Source organism: Coregonus lavaretus (assembly GCF_964263955.1).
Source record: "Coregonus lavaretus genome assembly, chromosome: 27".
Classification (NCBI taxonomy): Eukaryota; Metazoa; Chordata; class Actinopteri; order Salmoniformes; family Salmonidae; genus Coregonus; species Coregonus lavaretus.
Genome location: NC_140014.1, coordinates 31,708,777 through 31,733,363, shown reverse-complemented (window position 1 = coordinate 31,733,363; position 24,587 = coordinate 31,708,777). Strand labels below are relative to the sequence as shown.

Below are 24,587 nucleotides of genomic sequence, written 5' to 3'. Positions count from 1 at the left end.
TCTGAATTTACGAACACACCCTATGTATTTATCGTTATTGCATCAATTCAGGCAATGTATCACAATACGGGTTTTTGACCATATGGCCAAGCTCTAATGGAGGACAGGACAGCTTAATCTAGACTGACCCAAGCCTTTATTATAGACTCGCCAACACATTATTCATTTTCCGAGGGCAAGCAACAGAAAGCAATTTAGGCTAGAACATCCAACCCAAATCACAGCATACACCATCCTAAAAGCCAGCAACATCCAACTGATCAGAGCATATGTAAGGTTCTACAAAAAATGTAGCTGGTCTTCCATACAGTGCATTCGGAAAGTATTCAGACCCCTTTACTTTTTCCAAATGTTGTTACTTTACAGCCGTATTCTAAAATTGATTTTTCCCCCTCAATCTACAAACAATACCCAATAACGACAAAGTAAAAACAGGTTTTTAGAAATGTTTGCAAATGTATAAAAAAATAAAAATAATGAAATATAACATTTACATAAGTATTCAGACCCTTTACTCAGTACTTTGTTGAAGCACCTTTGGCAGCGATTACAGCCTGGAGTCTTCTTGGGTATGACGCTACAAGCTTGGCATACCTGTATTTTGGGAGTTTCTCCCATTCTTCTCTGCAGATCCTCTCAAGCTCTGTCAGGTTGGACGGTATTTTCAGGTCTCTCCAGAGATGTTAGATCAGTTTCAAGTCCGGACTCTGGCTGGGCCACTCAAGGACATTCAGAGACTTGTCTCGAAGCCACTCCTGCGTTGTCTTGGCTCTGTGCTTAGGGTCGTTGTCCTGATGGAAGGTGAACCTTCACCCCAGTCTGAGGTCCTGAGCGCTCTAGAGCAGGTTTTCATCAATGATCTCTCTGTACTTTGCTCCGTACACCTTTGCCTCGATCCTGACTAGTCTCCCAGTCCCTGCTGCTGAAAAACATCCCCACAGCATGATGCTGCCACCACCATGCTTCACCGTAGGGATGGTCCCAGGTTTCCTCCAGATGTGACACTTGGCATTCAGGCCAAAGAGTTAAATATTGGTTTCATCAGAGCAGAGAATCTTGTTTCTCATTGTCTGAGAGTCCTTTAGTGCGGCAGAGATGGTTGTCCTTCTGGAAGGTCTCCACAGAGGAACTATGTCAGAGTGACCATCGGGTTCTTGGTCACCTCCCTGACCAAGGCCCTTCTCCCCTGATTGCTCAGTTTGGCCGTGTGGCCAGCTCTAGGAAGAGTCTTGGCGGTTCCAAACTTCTTCCATTTAAGAATGATGGAGGCCACTGTGTTCTTGGGGACCTTCAATGCTGCAGTCATTTTTTGGTACCCTTCCCCGGATCTGTGCCAACACAATTCTGTCTCAGAGCTCTACGGACAATTCCTTTGACCTCATGGCTTGGTTTTTGCTCTGACAAGCACTGTCAATTGCAGGACCTTATACAGACAGGTGTTTGCCTTTCCAAATCATGTCCAATCAGTTGAATTTACCACAGGTGGACTCCAATCAAGTTGTAGTAACAGCTCAAGGATGATCAATGGAAACAGGATGCACCGGAGCTCAATTTCGAGTCTCATTGCAAAGGGTCTGAATACTTATGTAAATATAACATTTCCGTTTTTTAAACATTTGAAAAAATTTCTAAAAACCGGTTTTTGCTTTGTCATTATGGGGTAGTGTGTGTAGATTGATGAGGGGGGGAAATTATTTAATCAATTTTAGAATAAGGCTGTAATGTAACAAAATGTGGAAAAAGGGGTCTGAATACTTTCCTGTGGAACATTCTTCCATCATGCATGTGCAATGTTCTGAGGAAGGTTCCCATGAAGCTAGAGATGAACTCTGAACTAATGACTGAACCTTCAGCTCTACATCCTGTCTCACATGGTTCAACTGGCTCATTCATGCAACTGAAACAATTCAGACTCACTTACTAAATCAAGACTGGCAACTTCTACAGGTCTGCCCTCAACGTTGAAAGTACATCAGCCCATCATCACTGGATGAGCAAGTGGATTAGGCCTAGGCTATTGGCTGACCAGTTCCTGTGATTCTCAGGGGACTTCCTGGGATAGTCAAGGGGCTTTTCCCACATGCTGCTTCATCACTGTCTATCACCACTGACTGACTGACTGACTGACTGACTGCACACAGGTTTAGGCCTACACAAACCCTAGACCCAGCTGAATAGAAGAGGTCAGCAAAAGTTTGAAATGTAGATTGGCTAGGCTAGATATCTTCGTTATAACCTAATTCAAAGCATATAGTACCGTTGAGATTGTCTCGGGTACAATTGGGCCAGGGATGAGATTAATCAGGTATCTCTTCCTCTATGGGAAATCGGTTTCTGATGAAACGCAGAGTATTATGTATAAATTGGTATTCCCCCTGTTAAATACACACTGATTTACATGGAGAATGAACAAGATATTTTGAGAAATTGGCCCAATATTCTAGTCTTTAAACCTGGTCATATGCTTGATGTTGACAGGACAAAGTGTGTCTAAGAGTGAGTGGATGGAGAAAAGTAGGGGGAGATATGTTACATGTTATAGTTTCTCAGGTGAGATCCTCTCATATGGCCATGCAACGCACCAGCTACAGTGGGGGAAAAAAGTATTTAGTCAGCCACCAATTGTGCAAGTTCTCCCACTTAAAAAGATGAGAGAGGCCTGTAATTTTCATCATAGGTACACGTCAACTATGACAGACAAAATGAGAAAAAAAATTCCAGAAAATCACATTGTAGGATTTTTAATGAATTTATTTGCAAATTATGGTGGAAAATAAGTATTTGGTCAATAACAAAAGTTTCTCAATACTTTGTTATATACCCTTTGTTGGCAATGACACAGGTCAAACGTTTTCTGTAAGTCTTCACAAGGTTTTCACACACTGTTGCTGGTATTTTGGCCCATTCCTCCATGCAGATCTCCTCTAGAGCAGTGATGTTTTGGGGCTGTCGCTGGGCAACACAGACTTTCAACTCCCTCCAAAGATTTTCTATGGGGTTGAGATCTGGAGACTGGCTAGGCCACTCCAGGACCTTGAAATGCTTCTTACGAAGCCACTCCTTCGTTGCCCGGGCGGTGTGTTTGGGATCATTGTCATGCTGAAAGACCCAGCCACGTTTCATCTTCAATGCCCTTGCTGATGGAAGGAGGTTTTCACTCAAAATCTCACGATACATGGCCCCATTCATTCTTTCCTTTACACGGATCAGTCGTCCTGGTCCCTTTGCAGAAAAACAGCCCCAAAGCATGATGTTTCCACCCCCATGCTTCACAGTAGGTATGGTGTTCTTTGGATGCAACTCAGCATTCTTTGTCCTCCAAACACGACAAGATGAGTTCTTACCAAAAAGTTATATTTTGGTTTCATCTGACCATATGACATTCTCCCAATCCTCTTCTGGATCATCCAAATGCACTCTAGCAAACTTCAGACGGACCTGGACATGTACTAGCTTAAGCAGGGGGACACGTCTTTCACTGCAGGATTTGAGTCCCTGGCGGCGTAGTGTGTTACTGATGGTAGGCTTTGTTACTTTGGTCCCAGCTCTCTGCAGGTCATTCACTAGGTCCCCCTGTGTGGTTCTGGGATTTTTGCTCACCGTTCTTGTGATCATTTTGACCCCACGGGGTGAGATCTTGCGTGGAGCCCCAGATCGAGGGAGATTATCAGTGGTCTTGTATGTCTTCCATTTCCTAATAATTGCTCCCACAGTTGATTTCTTCAAACCAAGCTGCTTACCTATTGCAGATTCAGTCTTCCCAGCCTGGTGCAGGTCTACAATTTTGTTTCTGGTGTCCTTTGACAGCTCTTTGGTCTTGGCCATAGTGGAGTTTGGAGTGTGACTGTTTGAGGTTGTGGACAGGTGTATTTTATACTGATAACAAGTTCAAACAGGTGCCATTAATACAGGTAACGAGTGGAGGACAGAGGAGCCTCTTAAAGAAGAAGTTACAGGTCTGTGAGAGCCAGAAATCTTGCTTGTTTGTAGGTGACCAAATACTTATTTTCCACCATAATTTGCAAATAAATTCATTAAAAATCCTACAATGTGATTTTCTGGATTCTTTTTTCTCATTCTGTCTGTCATAGTTGACGTGTACCTATGATGAAAATTACAGGCCTCTCTCATCTTTTTAAGTGGGAGAACTTGCACAATTGGTGGCTGACTAAATACATTTTTTCCCCACTGTATCTGTTCTACACAGACATTATTGGTCTCTCCACTCCCATCATACAGATGTAACCAAGTCTTGTTATGCTGCTCGAGTATCATGACATCACAAAACAAAAATGAAACATGTAGGGGAATTCTATGACTGACCGGTCATTGTACATGGGCAATTCCACAGTAACGGAATTACGCTGAGACTCACCTTTTTCACTTTAAAATGTATGCCAAACAAAAACTATTGATTTCAAAGTTTAACAAACCATACAGGTCTATGCACAATGGCTACTTTGAACAATTTACACAGTAAATCAATTGGTTACTGGAAAAACTGTGCAGACGCAAAGTTTGGTAACAGAATTACTGTAAAATCTCAGTTTTATTCTGTTACAAAACTTTGTATCTGCCGTTCTTCCTGTAAATGTGTTTTTGTAAACTATTTCCACAGAATTGTTCCCTGTAAAAAGTAGTTATTGTGCATAGAGTTCTACAGTTTGTTAAACTTTGAAGTCAATATTTTTTGTTTGGTATTACATTTACGTCATTTAGCAGACGCTCTTATCCAGAGTATATATTTTGAAGTGAAAAATATGAGTCTCATCGGAATTCTGTTACATGGAATTGCCCACATGTAATATGTCTATAACCTGAAAGCAATAGAACATGTGTCAACTGTGTGAACAGACATCCAAACAGCTAAATCTTCCGAGAATAGAGAATCATGCTTTTTCACATTGATCTGGCCAATCAAAAATTTAACAGATTCTGTTAATGTTTCATGTGCATACAGGCATACTGTTTGGCATGTCTCAAAGGCATTATTGACATATGTTAAGCATATAATTTGAATACAAATAAATGTATTTTGCACTCAATATATTCTGTGTAGCTTGTGTGAGCCTGTTTACCACACTCAAATAATCATTTATGCAAATTACTTTGCATGCACTGTCTGGATAACCAATTTGTCGTAACTGCAATGACTGCATTGTGCATGCATCGACTGGTTAACCAATTTGTCATAACTGCAATGACTGTACTGCACATGCATTGGTGTAATACTGAATAACTTGTAATACAATAATGTAAAATAACATGACACCGTGATTATGTAGAATACATTTTTAGAATATGCTATTATTGGGATGTTTTAACAATGGTTTAGACGGTTAAGTCTCGCAGCCAATTCAGTACACCAAAATGGATATTTGAAATTACCTCATACCCAAATTCGAAGTCTCCCTAGCTCCCCGCTTTGGTACACAACTGTATGGCTACTCAACATGTTATTTACAGAGATAGCTACATGCTGTCTTCCCACATTGTAACATGGACGATATTATAGTTAGCTGTTCCAGCTAGCAACAATACTTACATGAATCAGACCTGTAACGTTGGCCTATGCAACGCCGTTTTTCAGGAGCTACAACGTTACAAATGGAGCTTCAGTGAATGGCACGTTCATGAACGCGAACACCACAATGTAACCGCTTACAATGAAAACGACCGAACTCCACCGTTTTTAAAATAGGCAGCTAGAGTATTTTTATCGGTAGCTGACATTTAAAAAACATAATATTAAAGGAAATATAAAGAAATCGAGATGGAACATAGCAAAATGGAGCCGCCGCTTATTCTTCTGGCTGTTGATTTCTCAGTTGGAAAGCCCCCCTTTGGTATTTCTTCCCCAGGAAATCCCCGTCATGAAGAAAAAAATTGTGGTCAGCCAGTGACAGGCAATGTGTTCCATCGTATTTCCGCTAGATGGCAGTGTCATCAATTGTGAACTGTACTACGGGAATTGCTGTCACATACACAAATAACGTGTAATGGTTTGTACATTCCGTGCCCATCACTTACTCTACTTTATAGTCATTTCCTCCTATCCAGTAAAAACATTTTTTCTTCCTGTTCTGAAACAATACTTCATGATCCTTCTTCAGCAAAGGCATCATCCTTTGAACTGCTTATCACTCAAGGTTTTATATACACTGAGTATACAAACATTAGGAACACCTTCCTAATATAGTGGCACCCACCCCGTCAGTCACTTAAATATTTTGTCTTGCCCATTCACCCTCTGAACGGCACACACACAATCCATGTCTTAATTGTCTCAAGGCTTAAAAATAATTTTTTAACTAGTCTCCTCCCCTTCATCTACACTGATTGAAGTGGATTTAACAAGTGACACCAATAATGGATCATAGCTTTCACCTGATCATGTTAAAAGCAGGTGTCCTTAATGTTTTGTACACTCAGTGTATAATATATGCAATTTAGCTGAAGCTTTTATCCAAAGCAACTTAGTCAATCATGCATACATTTTACGTATGGGTGGTTCCAGGAATCGAACCCACTACCCTGGCGTTATACAAGCGCCATGCTCTACCAACTGACCATAAATGCAGTTTTCACTGCAGGGCTTTTACAGTAAGGTGCATGCATGACCCCAAAGCAGGCACAACACCGAAGCAGCTTAAACCACACCTGATCTAAATATTTATGACAAACTGTGTGCTGAAAGACAGAACAAATTAGCCTGAGTGCCAGTCTGTTTGTGCCATCATGTTGTGACTGACAATAAGCAATGGAGTTGGCAAGAGCACAAACAGGTCTGGGACCAGGCTAAACGCAAACAGCTGGAAAAGACAAATGAGCATCAAGTGAATGCCTTTAAATGTCCCTATAAATCCTTCAAATGTATTTAATTGATGAGCGAACAATACACACTGGTAAATTACAGCAATAAAATATACACTAATTAAAACCCCACCTCAGGCCTTCACAATTTCTTCACAAATATATAAAAAAAGTTAAAACAGTATACTAAATCATGATATCAGTACAGTAAAAACGGTTGAATAGCATAGGCAAGTTGCTGCGAAAGGGCCAGGGTTTGAACTGACAAATAAAACACTTCAAAACTCAAAAAGGTTTAAATTAAAATGTCACTTATTTTTCATTCATCTACTTAAGTAACTTCTCATTCAACGGTCTTTTCAACTGAAAATAATTATTAACATAATTGTGTTGACCCCATTCTCCTGAGGTTACTAGTAATCTGAAAATGGACATCCTCACAATGTTTAACAGCTCCTAATGAAAGTTCCTTAATTAATTACAACAATGAATGCATTATTTATAAATATGCACTAGGGTCGCAGACAAAAGGTTAGGGAGGAAGAAGACAAATAGAAATGGTTTTGGTTGTGTAGTATTAACTTGCACTGGGTCTCAATATGAAATGTCCCTGTGGAAATGCCATCCTCTACGCCCTTTGTTTGTGTCGGGGGTACAACTCACCTGACTCACCCTCATCTCCAACACGGCGATGGCATTTACTGGGTTGTTTTTCTTTATGGCAGTCTGGTGTACAAAGACGTCTTCGTCAAGTCCTCATTCCAGCACACAGAACGAGAGGATAGTAATCCACAGGGTCATTTCATACTGAGACCTATTGTGATTAAATACTACACAACCAAAACCAGTCTTTACAAAGTAAAGGATAAAATGACACAAACGGATATTGTGGTCTGGAAAACAGGGATCATCTGTAATGTTGAGAGTGACGGTAAAAGGGGCCAGATACAAAAACAAGTTACATTTGATACAGAAGTTTTTCTTCTCACCAAGGTGACAAACAAATAGTGATAGGATAAAGTGCAGTCAGATAATCCTGGTTACTTTGACTGTCAGCCCGGCTGAAGAATGGTGCTTTAAGTTAATTGGTGGGTAGCTGCAAAACATTCTTGAATTGGGGAAGAGGTAACAGGAATGGCCTTCTTGAAGAAGCACACACAGACAGGACGTAACCTGTGCAGATTCAGATTAATCATCGCCTCTTCAGAACAAAAGTAAAATCTCAAAAGGGAGGAGTTCCGCCAACAGAATAATCCAAGATGGCCGACCACTCAGGATGCCAGAGGTTGTTGTGCCTCCACTGGTGACGATTGCTGTAAAGGGACAATGGGGAGTATTTGCAATTAATACATCTGGCAAAACAAACTCAAATTAGACTGCAATTCTTTGTTCATCCCTCTGAATTATTACTATGGGGCAGATAAAAAGGGGACCACAAAAATAGTAGGGCACAGTGCAAATGAAGTCTCATTTCATACTGAGACTGATAACTGAATTTAGCCAATCAAACCCTTAAAAAATAAAAAATAAATTCATAATGGAATGCAAGTCACAGACCTCTTTTTGATCCTCTGGTGCCACAGGGATGGTGGCTCCATCCTCAGTGGAAGATGGTGATGTGTCCATTTTCTCCTCTCCTCCCTTGGCTGCTCCCTCCATCCCGTGCTCAGCCTCCCATTCCTGCAGCACCTCATCCAGGTTGAAGCGTCGGCGGTAGTTGACAAAGAAGTTCTTCACCTGCACCACAGACTTATTGCCAATCACGTCCGAGATAGCCTGGAAGTCCCGCCCATATTTTCTGATGGCTGGTAGATGTTACAATGGAGGGAACAAACATTTTAAACAAATGTAGATTGTTACGTGCCATGCTCCCCCAGCAAAACAGAACTTAAGATGGAATTCTTTATATCACGACTATTCACATGGGCTCTACTTCAGTTGCTTACATTTTCTACCTCCTCCCTTTCTCTAATCCCTACACATCTGTTGCACTTGCAATAAATTACCTTGTACAGCAAGCAGTTGCTCCTCTGTTGTCCAGCGAGTGTTGAACTTCTGGGTCACCTGAGACATGAATGGACATGTTATCACTGGCACGCAAACATTCCATCTGACATACACAACAGGTCATAATGAGTTAAAAGCAGGGGTTGGAGCCGGTTCAGGGAACAGAACAGAAAACATTTGTCTAGGAAAAGAATCAGAACCGGCAACAAAAGTGATCTATACTGAACTAAGCGTTATTTTAAAAGCACGGGAACCAGTTAGTAACGTTCTGTTACGTCCCACAGAAAAAACACAACAAAGCGCCTATGCAAAGTCCTCACTGTCACTCAGAAACGTATTTCAGTGTCTGCCTGCCACCTGAAAAGCTTTGCCAGTGTGTACCAGCGTATTCAGAAATTAGGGAGAGATTTTTAATTAGAGAAGAATGGATTAACTTTTTCAATGCAAGTTAAGGATACTATTTATATTGAACATAAATATAAACGCAACATGTAAAGTGTTGGTAACATGTTTCATGAGCTGAAATAAAAGATCCCAGACATTTTCCATTCGCACAAAAGGCGTATTTCTTTCAAATTTTGTGAACACATTTTTTACATCCCTGTTAGTGAGCATTTCTCCTTTGCCACAATAACCCATCCACCTGACAAGTACGGCATATCAAGAAGCTGATTAAAGCATGATCATTACACAGGTGCATCTTGTGCTGGGGACAATAAAAGGCCACTCTAAAATGTGCAGTTTTGTCACACAACACAATTCCACAGATGTCTCAAGTTGAGGGAGCGTGCAATTGGCAAGCTGACTGCAGGAATGTCCACCAGAGCTGTTGCCAGAAAATTGAATGTTAATTTCTCTACCATTAGCCACATCCAAGGTCGTTTTAGAGAATTTGGCAGTACGTCCAACCGGCCTCACAACCGCAGACCACGTGTAACCACGCCAGCCCAGGACCTCCACATCCGGCTTCTTCACCAGTGGGATAATCTGAGACCAGCCACCCGGATATCTGATGAAACTGTGGGTTTGCACAACTGAAGAATTTCTGCGCAAACTGTCAGAAACCGTCTCAGGGAAGCTCATCTGCGTGCTCATCGTCCTCACCAGGGTCTTGACCTGACTGCAGTTCGGCGTCGTCACCGACTTCAGTGGGCAAATGCTCACCTTCGATGGCCAGTGGCATGCTGGAGAAGTGTGCTCTTCACGGATGAATGCTGGTTTCAACTGTACCGGGCAGATGGCAGACTGCGTGTATGGCGTTGTGTGGGCGAGCGGTTTGCTGATGTCAACGTTGTGAACAGAGTGCCCCGTGGTGGCAGTGGGGTTATGGTATGGGCAGGCATAAGCTACAGACGACGAACACAATTGCATTTTATCGATGGCAATTTAAATGCACAGATATACTGGGACGAGATTCTGAGGCCCATTGTCGTGCCATTCATTCGCCGCCACCCCATGTCGCAAGGATCTGTATACAATTCCTGGAAGCTGAAGATTTCCCAGTTTGTCCATGGCCTGCATACTCAGACATGTCACCCATTGAGCATGTTTGGTATGCTCTGGATCGACATGTACGACAGCGGGTTCCAGTTCCCGCCACAATCCAGAAACTTCGCACAGCCATTGAAGAGAAGTGGGACAACATTCCACAGGCCACAATCAACAGCCTAATCAACTCTATGCGAAGGAGATGTCGTACTGCATGAGGCAAATGGTGGTCAAACCAGATACTGACTTGTTTTCTGATCCACACCCCAACCTTTTTTTTAAGGTATCTGTGACCAACAGATGTATATCTGTATTCACAGTCATGTGAAATCCATAGATTAGGGCCTAATGAATTTATTTCAATTGACTGATTTCCTTACATGAACTGTAACGCAGTAAAATCGTTGAAATTGTTGCATGTTGCGTTTATTTTTGTTCAGTTCATCACGTTTCACATTGGCTTCATTAACTACAAAAAGGTAATATGTGTTTTTATTTTAATTCTGGTACCACTCTGCATACACAAGCTTGTTAGCTAGTTCTGGTCCAACGCTAAGCCAACTCTCGGAAGTTCAAAGACATTCAAGTTCGTTCATAGAAGCCGCTCCTCCGTAGGTATAATTTTGTGGGCCTAATTCAGATAATGTATGTCATAACAAGATGCCCAGCGCATCAAGCCAACTCCTCCACCCTCTCTCCCCACCTGCAACATTTCAGTCGCTCCATAGCAAGCTGCTCTATCCGCACTGATTAGTGAAGTAATTTAATGACGAGCTAAATGTAAAAAAAAAAAAATGATTTCAGAGGTTTAAAAAGGAACAGAAAGGAACTATAGATACCGTTTTGTTTTTGTTTTTTTGGGGGGGGGGGTTCAAACCCGTTCAGAACTTCAGTGAAAAAAAAAAAATGGTTCTGTTCAGAATGGAATGATTGGAAAATCATTTTCGTTCCAACCCCTTGTTACAAGCCACAAGAGTAACATTAATTCCATGGAGAAAGTGACCAAATCAGATGGTCAGAACTAAGCAATAGCGTTACCTCAGGTACTCTGAAGTTGTCCAATCCCAGGTCAAGCTTCTCCTTCAGAGCACTGTTATTCTGTTTGATGCTCTGGATCTAGAAGGGGATAAAACTCAATAAGGAAACATTTCTAGGTTAACTAATCTCTCATCCGGACTCAGGGGTGAATACTGAAGATACTTTAGGTACACAGGCACAGCTCTTAATTTTCACACAAAACTCCCATTGACATCAATACCTGATTGTTGCAAAACTTACTCTCATTAGAGGATAAGAAAATCCTATCACAGAAAAGATGAATGTATTGATGTTAAGACTAACACTAACCTGCCGTTTGATGGCAACCAGCTCCATGTCCATTTGCCGCAGCACGCTGACTGCAGCAGGGGTGCTGGTGGACATTGCAGCTACGTCTCCCTGGCTCAGGTACATTCCTTTAGGAGGCTTCTTCTTAGTACGGTGCAGGTTTTTCCCTGGAGGACCCTGGGGTTCTTTTTTGACTTGGGTCAGCTTCTCTGCCACACCAGTATTCGGCTAGACGTGAAGGAATACATTCGGGTTAAAATGGCCGAAGCATCAAAAGTAGGAGGAATTGAATATGAATTCTGTATGTTCCTATTGAAATGGTAATGAAAATATTTAGAATTTAGAAGCTACCTTCTGTACCACTGGTACTGGTTTTAGCTCCTGTTTCTCAGGTGCGGCACCCAGCTAAAACAGAAAATCTACATGTTAGTTGGTTCAATAAACAGCATATCTTTTGTTTATTAAGTTACAAGAGCCTCGGAATAGACCAACCTCTTTCTTCTCCTCCTTATTTGGTCCATACACTACATCCCCTGGAGTGTTCCCATTGGTCTCCTCAGACTCATCCTCACTAAAAAGATCAAGAAAAAAATTGATACATAGAAAAAATATATATATTGTATTCTTGGCCTGACTTTCGAAGATTACAATATGTTTTTCTGACCAATTAAAGTTTTGAAAAGGTATGAGGGAGAATGTGGTTGATGCGTTTGAAACAAACCCTTCTCCTCGTTCCCTCCTCTGCTTGCGTGCATGACGATCCATGACACTGGTTTTGCTCCGTGTCTTCTTCCAAGAGTAGTAAAATCTAACCAAGCTGGCAATGGACTTGTCAGGCAACTAGCACAAGAACAAGAAGACCTTATCAATGACTAAGGAAAACACTTTTTTCTGCATGATTTGTTGTTTAGAGACATCACACAATGGGCACCCCAAATTAGCATTTAGTGTAATGTGCCATGGTCATCATCAACTATGTGTTATACGTTTGTCAATGATGTATTCGGTTTTCAACCAATAAAACCCAGAGGCGCCAGTCTCTCACCATCTGCTGTATACGGTGGAAAGTTTTTCCGTGGAAGCTGAAGCCCTGTTCAAACAGGACCTTGTCCTCCACTGACCACTCATCTGGGAAAGGTGTGAAGTTGGGCAAATCTGCCAGGGACTTCTCAATGTTGTGCTTGTGCCAGAAGAGCATCCCAAGTGCCTGTTCCATGTTGTACCCATGTTTCTCTTTGGTAATTGCAATGTATTCATCCACTGTAAAAAATAAAATACAAATAATAGTATACAGTGCCTTCAGAAAGTATTTATACCCCTTGACTTATTCCACATGTTGTTGTTACAGCCTGAATTCAAAATGGATTACATGTATTTATTTTCTCACCCATCTACACACAATACCCCATAATGACAAAGTGAAAACATGTTTTATAAATTTTAGCAAATGTATTGAAAATGAAATACCTCATTTACATAATTATTCACACCCGAGTCAATACTTTATGGAAGCACCTTTGGCAGTGATTTTACAGCTGTGAGCTTTCCACACCTGGATTGGGCAACATTTGCCCATTATTCTTTTCAAAATTCTTCAAGCTTGCCATAGATTTTCAAGTAGATTTAAGTCAAAACGCTAACTCGGCCACTCAGGAACATTCACTGTCTTCTTGGTAAACAATTCCATTAAAGATTTGGCCTTGCGTTTCAGGTTACTGTTCTGCTAAAAGGTGAATTCATTTCCCAGTGTCTGATGGAAAGCAGACTGAAGCAGGATTTCCTCTATCATTTTGCCTGTGCTTAGTTCCATTCCGTTACATATATATTTATTTATTTGGGGGGGACTCACCAGTCCTTAATGATTACAGGCATACCCATAACATGCTGCAGCCACCACTATGCTTGAAAATATGGAGAGTGGTACTCAGTAATGTGTTGTATTGGATTTGCCCCAAACATAACACTTTGTATTCAGGACAAAAAGTGAATTCCTTTGCCACATTTTTTGCAGTATTACTTTAGTGCCTTGTTGCAAACAGAATGCATGTTTTGGAATATTTTTAGTATGTACAGGCGCCCTTTTTACTCTTTCAATTAGGTTAGTATTGTGGAGTTACTACAATGTTGTTGATCCATCCTCAGTTTTCTCCTGTCACAGCCAATAAACTATCTGTTTTAAAGTCACCATTTGCCTCATGGTGAAATCCCTGAGCGATTTCCTTCCTCTCTGGCAACAGTTCAGAAGAATGCCTGTACCTTTGTAGTGACTGGGTGTATTGATACACCATCCAATATGTAATTAATAACTTCAACATGCTCAAAAAAGTATATTCAATGTCTTTTTTTTTAACCCATAGAATGGCACTGGAGGGAATAGCAGCTGTTTTACGGGCTCAAATAAAATGAAAAATCAAATCAAATGTATTTGTCACATGCGCCGAATACAACAGGTTTAGACTTTACCGTGAAATGCTTACTTATGAGCCCTTTCCCAACAATGCAGAGCTAGAAAGCTCCAGACCAAATTGTGCTATTTTGCGTCTTTTTTTGACGCTGATCTTAAATATATATATATATTTTTTTTACATAATGTTTCCGCCATCGTTTCCTATGCCTGAAAATAGCTTCTGGACATCAGAACAGCTATCACTAACCTCGATTTGGGTGAGGACTTCACTTCAATGAGTCAGAGGTGGAGAACATATTGATTATACCAGACCCAAATCCCAGACACTCTGAGAAGGACGCGGCGGCGCTTTAGAGGCCGACGCGCGGCTACGTCGGCAAGTGGATAAACCACCTCTACCCTCCGTTCTATTGGCAAATGTGCAATCACTGGAGAATTAACTGGACAAGCTATGTTCGAGACCATCCTATAAATGTGATCTGAAGAACTGTAATATCCTATGTTTCTCTGAGTCGTGGCTGAACAAGGACATGGTAAATATAAATCTAGCTGGTTTTTCTATACATCGGCAGGACCAAACAGCAGCGTCAGGGAAGCTCAGAGGAGGAAGTCTCAAGGTTCTGCTCGCCTGAGTTAGAATACCTTATGATAAGCTGTAGACCATACTATTTATCAAGAGTTTATCTATATTTTTCGAAGCTGTCTATTTACCACTACAAACCGATGCTGGCACTAAGACTGCACTCAACAAGCTGTATAGGGCCATACACAAACAAGAAAATGCTCACCCAGAGGTGGCGCTCCTAGTGGCCTGTTAAAACGGATTTCAGTTTTCCTGCATTATGTAACTTCTACCAGTATGTCACCTGTGCAACTAGAGGCAAAGAAAACTGAAGTTCACCTTTACTCCACAAACAGAGACGCGTAAAATCTCCCTCCATTTGGCATATCTGACCATAACTCTATCCTCCTGATTCCAGCTTACAAGCAAAAACTAAATACGGAAGTGGTCCAATGAAGCAGATGCTAAGCTACAGGACTGTTTCGCTAGCACAGACTGGAATATGTTCTGGGGTTCGTCCGATGGCATTGAGGAGTTTACCACAGCCACCAGCTTCATTAATAAGTGCGTCGACGACGTCCTCCCCAGAGTGAATGTACGTACAGTGCATTCGGAAAGTATTCAGACCCCTTTACTTTTTCCACATTTTGTTACGTTACAGCCTTATTCTAAAATGTATTACATTGTTTGTTCCCCCTTCAATCTACACACAATACCCCATAATGACAAAGTAAAAACAGGTTTTTATAATCTTTCGCAAATTTATAAAAAATCTCACATTCACATTTCAGACCGTTTACTCAGTACTTTGTTGAAGCACCTTTGGCAGCGATTACAGCATCAAGTCTTCATTGGTTTGCCGCTACAAGCTTGGCACACCTGTATTTAGGGAGTTTCTCCCATTATTCTCTGCAGATCCTCTCAAGCTCTGTCAGGTTGGATTGGGAGCGTCGCTGCACAGCTATTTTCAGGTCTCTCCAGAGATGTTCAATCGGGTTCAAGTCCGGGCTCTGGCTGGGCCCTCAAGGACGTTCAGAGACTTGTCCTGAAGCCACTCCTGCGTTGTCTTGGCTGTGTGCTTAGGGTCGTTGTCCTGTTGGAAGGTGAACCTTCGCCCCAGTCAGTGGTCCAGAGCACTCTGGAGCAGTTTTCATCAAGGATCTCTCTGTACTTTGCTCCGTTCATCTTTCCCTCGATCTTGACTAGTCTCCCAGTCCCTGCCGCTGGAAAAACATCCCCATAGAATGATGCTGCCAACACCATGTATCACCGTAGGGATGGTGCCAGGTTTCCTCCAGATGTGACGCTTGGCATTCAGGCCAAAGAGTTCAATCTTGTTTTCATCAGACCAGAGAAATTTGTTTCTCATGGTCAGAGTCCTTTAAGTGCATTTTGGCCAACTCCAAGCAGCCCTTTTACTGAGGAGTGGCTTCCATCTGGTCACTCTACCATAAAGGCCTGATTGGTGGAATGCTGCAGAGATGGTTGTCCTTCTGGAAGGTTCTCCCATCTCCACAGAGGAACTCTGGAGCTCTGTCAGAGGGACCATCGGGTTCTTGGTAACCTCCCTGACCAAGGCCCTTCTCCCCTGATTGCTCAGTTTGGCCAGGATGCACCTGAGCTCAATTTCGAGTCTCATAGCAAAGGGTCTGAATACTTATGTAAATAAGGTATTTTCGAAAACCTGTTTTCGCTTTGTCATTATGGGGTATTGTGTGTAGATTGATAAGGAAAAATATTTATTTTACCCATTTTAGAATAAGGCTGTAACGTAACAATGTGGAAAAAGGGAAGGGGTCTGAATACTTCGACTGCACTGTATATATCCCAACCAAAAGCCATGGATTACAGGCAACATCCGTGCTGAGCTATAGGCTAGAGCAGCCGCTTTCAAAGAACGGGACACTAACCCAGACGCTTATTAGAAATTTCGCTACGCCCTCCGACAAACCATCAAAAGGGTAACACGTCAATACAGGACTAAGATCAACTCCTAGTACACCGGCTCTGACGCTCGTTGGATGTAGCAGGGCTTGCAAACGATCATGGATTCCAAAAGGAAACCCAACCACGAGCTGCCCAGTGACACAAGCCTACCAGACAAGCTTAATGCCTTCTACGCTCACTTCGAGGCAAGCAACACTGAACCATGTGCGAAAGCACCAGCTGTTCCGGACGACTGTGTGAACACGCTCTCTGTAGCCGATGTGAGTAAGACCTTTCTACAGGTTAACATTGACAAGGCCGCAGGGCCAGATGGATTACCAGGACACGTACTCAGAGCATGCACTGACCAGCTGGCAAGTGTCTTCACTGACATTAAACCTCTCCCTGACTGAGTCTGTAATACCTACATGTTTCAAGCAGACCACCATAGTCCCTGTGACCAAGGTGCAATGGTAACCTGTCTAAATGACTATCGCCTCGTAGCACTTACATCTGTAGCCATGAAATGCTTTGAAAGCTCACAACGCCATCATCCCAGACCTACTCCAATTCGCATACCGCCCCAACAGATCACGCAATCTCTATTGCACTCCACACTGCCCTTCCCCACTTGGACAAAAGGAACACCTACAGCGTTCATCACCGTAGTGCCCTTAAAGCTCATCACTAAGCTAAGGTCCCTGGGACTGAACCCCTTCCTCTGCAACTGGATCCTGGAGTTCCAGACACGGGGGCCCCTCAGGGGTGCGTGCTTAGTCCCCTCCTGTACTCCCTGTTCACCCATGACTGCATGGCCGTGCATGACTCCAACACCATCATTAAGTTTGCCGACGACACGACGGTGGTAGGTTTGATCACAGACGACAATGAGACAGCCTATAGGGAGGAGGTCAGAGACCTGGCAGTGTTGTGCCAGGACAACCTCTCCCACAACATCCGTAAGACTAACGAGCTGATCATGACTACAGGAAACGGAGGGCTGAGCACGCCCCATTCACGTCAACGGGGCTGTAGGGGAGTGGGTCGAGAGCTTTAAGTTCCTCTGTGTCCACATCACTAAATATCTATCATGGTCCAAACTCACCAACACGGACAAGTCAAAAGTTTGGACACACCTACTCATTCAAGGGTTTTTCTTAATTTTTACTATTTTCTACATTGTAGAATAATAGTGAAGACATCAAAACTATGAAATAACACACATGGAATCATGTAGTAACCAAAAAAGTTAAGTTATTTTATATTTGAGATTCTTCAAAGTAGCCACCCTTTGCCTTGATGACAGCTTTGCACACTCTTGGCATTCTCTCAAACAGCTTCTTGAGGTAGTCACCTGGAATTAATTTCAATTAAAAGGTGTGCCTTGTTAAAAGTTAATTTGTGGAATCTCTTTCCTTCTTAATGCGTTTGAGCCAAATCAGTTGTGTTGTGACAAGATAGGGGGTGTATACAGAAGATATACCTATTTGGTAAATGACCAAGTACATATTATGGCAAGAACAGCTCAAATAAGAAAAGAGAAACGACAATCCATCATTAATTTAAGACATGAAGGTCAGTCAATACAGAACATTTCAAGAACTTTGAAAGTTTCTCCAAGTGCAGTCGCAAAAACTATAAAGCGCTATGATGAAACTGGCTTTCATGAGGACCGCCACAGGAAAGGAAGACCTAGAGTTACCTCTGCTGCAGAGGATAAGTTCATTAGTTACCAGCCTCAGAAATTGCAGCCCAAATAAATGCTTCAGAGTTCAAGTAACAGACATCTCAACATCAACTGTTCAGAGGAGACTGCATGAAATCAGGCCTTCATGGTCGAATCGCTGCAAAGAAACCACTACTAAAGGACACCAATAAGAACAAGAGACTTGCTTGGGCCAAGAAACACAAGCAATGGACATCTGCAAGCATTTCGATACACTCACAATAACATCTGCTAACCATGTGTATGTGACCAATACATTTGATTTGATTTTTAGACTGGTGGAAATATGTCCTTTGGTCTGATGAGTTCAAATTTGAGATTATTGGTTCAAACCGCCGTGTCTTTGCGAGACGCAGAGTAGGTGAACGGATGATCTCCGCATGTGTGGTTCCCACCGTGAAGCATGGCGGTGGTGGTGTGACGGTGCTTCGCTGGTGACACTGTCTGGGATTTATTTAGAATTCAAGGCACACTTAACCAGCATGGCTACCACAGCATTCTGCAGCGATACGACATCCCATCTGGTTTGCGCTTAGTGGGACTATCATTTGTTTTTCAACAGGACAATGACCCAAAACACACCTCCAGGCTGTGTAAGGACTATTTGACCAAGAAGGAGAGTGATGGAGTGCTGCATCAGATGACCTGGCCTCCACAATCACCCGACCTCAAACCAATTGAGATAGTTTGGGATGAGTTGGACCGCAGAGTGAAGGAAAAGCAGCCAACAAGTGCTCAGCATATGTGGGAACTCCTTCAAGACTGTTGGAAAAGCATTCCAGGTGAAGCTGGCTGAGAGAATGCCAAGAGTGTGCAAAGCTGTCATTAAGGCAAAGGGTGGCTACTTTGAAGAATATAAAATAAATGTTGATGTGTTTAACACTTTTTTGGTTACTACATGATTCCATGTGTTATTTCATAGTTTGGATGTCTTCACTATTATTCTACAATGTAGAAAATAGTAAAAATAAAGAAAAACCCTTGAATGACCCTAGTCCCGTGTAGCTCAGTTGGTAGAGCATGGCGTTTGCAACGCCAGGGTTGTGGGTTCGATTCCCACGGGGGGCCAGTATGAAAATGTACGCACTCACTAACTGTAAGTCGCTCTGGATAAGAGTGTCTGCTAAATGACTAAAATGTTAAATGTAATGAGTAGGTGTGTCCAAACTTTTGACTGGTACTGTGTATATATATATATATATATATATATATATATATATATATATATATATATATGCCATGTTATTTTTACTAGTTATTCACACTGTATTTATTCCTTGTCACTATTTCTATATATATATTTTTTAATCTAATCTTTAACTCTGCATCGTTGGAAAAGGACCCTTAAGTAAACATTTCACTGTTAGTCTACACCTGTTGTCTATGAAACATGTGACAAATACATTTAATTTGATACCAATAGGTGGCGCCCTTTGCTAGGCATTGGAAAACCTCCCTGGTCTGTGGTTGAATCTGTGTTTGAAATTCACTGCTCGACTGAGGGCACTTAGAGATAATTGTATGTGTGGGGTACAGATATTAGGTAGTCATTCAAAAATCATGTTAAACACTATTATTGCACACCGAGTCCATGCAACTTATTTAAGCTTAAAATACACTACATGACCAAAAGTATATGGACACCTGCTCACTTAACATTTCATTCCAAAATCATGTGCATTAATATGGAGTTGGTTCCCCCTTTGCAGCCTCCACTCTTCTGGGAACGCTTTCCACTAGATGTTGGAACATTGCTGCAGTGACTTCCATTCAGCCACAAGATAATTAGTGAGGTCGGGCACTGATGTTGGGCCATTAGGACAGGCTCGCAGTAGGCGTTCCAACTCATCCCAAAGGTGTTTGATGGGGTTAAGGTCAGGGCTCTGTGCAGGCCAGTCAGGTTCTTCCACACCGATCTCGACAAACTATTTCTGTATGGTCCTCGCTTTGTGCATGGCGGCATTGTCATGCTGAAACAGGAATGGGCCTTCCCTAAACTGTTGCCACAAAGTTGGAAGCACAGAATTGTCTAGAATGTCATTGTATGCTTTAACGTTAAGATTTCCCGTCAGTGGAACTAAGGGGCCTAGCCCAAACCATGAAAAACAGCCCCAGACCATTATTCCTCCTCCTCCAAACTTTACAGTTGGTACTCTGCATTGGGGCAGGTAGCTTACGTCGGACTGCCAGATGGTGAAGCGCAATTAATCAGCCCAGAGAATGCATTTCCACTGCTCCAGAGTCCAATGGCGGCGAGCTTTACACCACTCCAGCCGACGCTTGGCATTTCATTAGGTGATCTTAGGCTTGTGTGCGGCAACCAGGACAGACGATTTTACGCACTACAGCACTCGGCGGTCCCGTTCTGTGTGTGGCCTACCACTTCATGGCTGAGCAGTTGTTGCTCCTAGACGTTTCCACTTCACAATAACAGCACTTACAGTTGACCGGGGCAGCTCTAGCAGGCCAGATATTTGAGGAACTGACTTGTTGGAAAGGTGGCATCCTATGACGGTGCCACGTTAAATGTCACTGAGCTCTTCAGTAAGGCCATTCTACTGCCAATGTTTGTCTATGGAGATTGCATGGCTGTGCGCTCGATTTTATACACCTGTCAGCAACGGGTGTGGCTGAAATAGCCGAATCCAAAATGTGGGAAAATTCAAGGGGTGTGAATACCTTCTAAAGGCACACACAGAGAGACAGAGAGAAAGAGAAAGAGACAAAAGACTGGAATAACACTAATCTACACATTTCTGTTATTATTGTATAGTTAATATTTTGCTTCAGATAAACTTCAGATTTGTAAAAGCAACTAATTTACATTTGGTACATAATGAGGAAATGGCTTGAATGTTCCTTACATTTAGCTTCAGCCAGGTTCCGGCTGGGGATCCACACCCGCATGCCCAAGTTGTCCCTCTCCTCGGCCACTTTGGCAATCTCTGTCATAGGGGGGTAATGGGATCGAATGAGGACCAGTGACTTCATTACTCTTAAACTACTCCTTGCCTTTATCCTAAATGTTTAAGTTGAAAATGTGAAACTCTGGTGAAAGTGAAACCCATTTCCAATGTCCATGAATACAACAAATGTAGCTAGAAACAAAGTTTCTATGAAATTCCATGTTCCATTGGAAAGTACAAAATGCATTATCTGCAGCACAAGCCAATGAATTTTCTCATGAAGACATAATTTATACAATTTAAAACAAATATGGACCATCAGCAGTCAGGACTTACAACCATAAAGTGAAAGCAGCTACACATCATCCATTTCATAATGCTTAATTCCTTGATGGGTAGCAGTCACATCTAGACAATTGTTTTTTTTCTCTCAATAAAAAAGGAATTAAACGGTTATAATCATGGTCGTTCGACCAACAATTAGGGCCTAGCTACAACTGGTGTAAATTACAAACTTTTTAATTAGTCCCCAAAAAATATTTAGCATCTAAAAATGCTGAAATATATTGTATATATTTTAACATTAGTGATTGAGTTGTGTAGTTATATCCTTTCAAACATTAAACAAAACGTAGCCGTGGACAAGAGTTGGAATGTCAAAAGAATTAAGATTAGCAGTAACAAGCCCGGTTAGTCAAGGTTCGTGGAATCGACTACCAGGAATTGTTCGAGGCTATCATGTCTGGTAATGTGTTCTAGCTTTACAACTGTCTGAACAGTAAAATTACTCACCTGGATCATAGTCTGGCACAAGGGCTTGATACTGAGTCCCAACTCTCATACCACCACTACCTGAACATAAAACAAACACAATATTAACATTTTGAATCAGTGTACAAGTGTATGAAGTAGTTTAGTGTGACTGAGGCTACCACCTTCGTGTTGACCTACCATGCTCATCATCACTGGAGCAGCCCGAACTTCCTTCCTCCCATGAATTGTTGCTATTTCCATTTGTAGCAAAACTTTTGTTAGGATTATTCACTGCATTCCTACCCCTTCTTTTCCCAGACATTTCCGAACCACTCTTTTCCATCATTGCAGGCATTTTTTAAATGGAGAAAGAGCAACAAAACTACTCGAATTTTGGCTCGCTACTGTCTGGCTGTCGTCAGCAGCACCTTGCTAGTTTGCTAGCTAGCGAACAAAGTAACGTTAGCAAGTTGGCTAGCTAAGCTACTGGCAAGCTGGACGAAGCTATGATGACCAATTGATTAAACTGGTCAACTACCCAGCTAAAGACGGCTATATTATAAAATTAGTTCAGATAGCTAGCTGCCTCCAAAAATATGACGGGTGGCCAAATAGCTGTTGTATGGGTCTTTGAATATTAACCAGCCACCCAGTAAGCTAGCTAACAAAAAATACCCAAGTTAGCGAGGGATGCTTGACTGCTAGCTTGCAGCTACTTGGATAAAAGTTGCGGTAGCATCTAGCAAGCCTGATTTATGAAATAATTTAGCATAGCTACGTGGCTTTAACACCAGCATTTGTCGACGATATTCTACAGACTTTGACTAGTTAGCTGACTACTTTTGTCCATTATAATCGTTACTAGGTGTCGAGAATCTTGCCAGGTGGGTCGGTTGCTAGTTCACACTCCACGGGGTCTTGATAAAGTGCCTGACTGCATCAAATGGAACTCTGAATTTTTCAAGCCTTGCCCTGAAGAGAGGCCCCTCAAGCTAATGATGAGGACCAACTCTCTTCTTACTTGGAAACTAGAGGCTACAATTAATTAATTTAATGAATTGGGTAGTAGGGAACTTATGTAACTAAACAAAATGAGTTCTGCAAATACAGCCAATTTATGGAAATAATAAAAATTCAAGGCTACTTAAAATAATCTCACTGAAAACAATTAATACATTCATAAAATCATAGGAATTTCAGTCCTTTTTTAATTTTAAAGGACTGCATTTAATTTCGTTTATGTCAGTGACCATGCACAAATTATACATAAGCCTATATTAGATCAGTAACCTAAATCTGTCCCTAGCCCCTGGTCCCAATCCTCAGAAGCCCTATAAAAAGGAGCAATGGCTTGCATTCACATTGTCACAATCAAGCTACTTCTGGTCTACTTGAAAATAAGTAGGCTAAAGTTAGTGTACTCCAAAATATGTGCACGTATTCATATTTATTAAGAACAATGTGGCAATGCAGTTGCAAACTATGCCCTCCAAAAATATCTGGCCAGGTGAAGTCTAACAATATTTGGGGAGGTCAATAGCCTACCTGAGCTAGACTCATATCTTGCTAAATGGGGGTCCTCCCATAGGAATAGGAAATACTTTCTATTGGCTACTTTTGCCTGTATTAATTTTTTCTGAATTTTTTTTTACTTCACTGGCCAAATACTTCTGGAAGGCACTGCATCTGTCCAGATACATGAATAAAGATACAATAGTACAGTGAGGGGAAAAAGTATTTGATCCCCTGCTGATTTTGTACGTTTGCCCACTGACAAAGACGTGATCAATCTATAATTTTAATGGTAGGTTTATTTGAACAGTGAGAGACAGAATAACAACAAAAAAATCCAGAAAAACATTTGTCAAAAATGTTATAAATTGATTTGCATTTTAATGAGGGTAATAAGTATTTGACCCCCTCTCAATCAGAAAGATTTCTGGCTCCCAGGTGTCTTTTATACAGGTAACGAGCTGAGATTAGGAGCACACTCTTAAAGGGAGTGCTCCTAATCTCAGCTTGTTACCTGTATAAAAGACACCTGTCCACACAAGCAATCAATCAGATTCCAAACTCTCCGCCATTGCCAAGACCAAAGAGCTCTCCAAGGATGTCAGGGACAAGATTGTAGACCTACACAAGGCTGGAATGGGCTACAAGACCATCGCAAAGCAGTTTGGTGAGAAGGTGACAACAGTTGGTGTGATTATTCGCAAATGGAAGAAACACAAAATAACTGTCAATCTCCCTTGGCCTGGGGCTCCACGCAAGATCTCACCTCGTGGAGTTGCAATGATCATGAGAACGGTGAGGAATCAGCCCAGAACTACACGGGATGATATTTTCAATGATCTCAAGGCAGCTGGGACCATAGTCACCAAGAAAACAATTGGTAACACACTATGCCGTGAAGAACTGAAATCCTGCAGCACCCACAATGTCCCCCTGCTCAAGAAAGCACATATACAGGCCCGTCTGAAGTTTGCCAATGAACATCTGAATGATTCAGAGGAGAACTGGGTGAAAGTGTTGTGGTCAGATGAGACCAAAATGGAGCTCTTTGGCATCAACTCAACTCGCCGTGTTTGGAGGAGGAGGAATGTTGCCTATGACCCCAAGAACACCATCCCCACCGTCAAACATGGAGGTGGAAACATTATGCTTTGGGGGTGT

The 24,587-nt window shown here is 41.9% G+C and overlaps 1 protein-coding gene and 1 pseudogene across 2 annotated transcripts in view; both read right to left on the bottom strand.

The window, feature by feature from the left end:
* Positions 1 to 24,587, bottom strand: part of LOC311102970 (tectonin beta-propeller repeat-containing protein 2-like) — a 68,596-nt pseudogene that overhangs the window by 8,492 nt on the left and 35,517 nt on the right. The gene's annotated exons all lie outside the window — the stretch shown is intronic.
* Positions 6,860 to 23,682, bottom strand: LOC311102831 (REST corepressor 1-like). The gene is made up of 12 exons (XM_084144263.1): positions 22,113 to 23,682; positions 21,954 to 22,013; positions 21,120 to 21,200; positions 12,680 to 12,894; positions 12,356 to 12,474; positions 12,127 to 12,205; positions 11,986 to 12,039; positions 11,656 to 11,862; positions 11,347 to 11,424; positions 8,820 to 8,877; positions 8,371 to 8,618; positions 6,860 to 8,126 (listed from the first exon to the last, which is right to left on the bottom strand). The coding sequence occupies exons 1-12, from the start codon at positions 22,267 to 22,269 to the stop codon at positions 8,085 to 8,087; spliced, it is 1,398 nt and encodes a 465-aa protein (XP_084000389.1). The 5' UTR covers positions 22,270 to 23,682; the 3' UTR covers positions 6,860 to 8,084.

Coding starts and splice junctions, on each gene's coding strand:
- LOC311102831 (XM_084144263.1), bottom strand. CDS start 22,269: ATGCCTGCAATGATGGAAAAGAGTGGTTCGGAAATGTCTGGGAAAAGA. Junction 12,475..12,679: donor TCCACCGTATACAGCAGATG/GTGAGAGACTGG, acceptor TTCTTGTGCTAG/TTGCCTGACAAGTCCATTGC. Junction 8,619..8,819: donor GCAACTGCTTGCTGTACAAG/GTAATTTATTGC, acceptor AACATCTACCAG/CCATCAGAAAATATGGGCGG.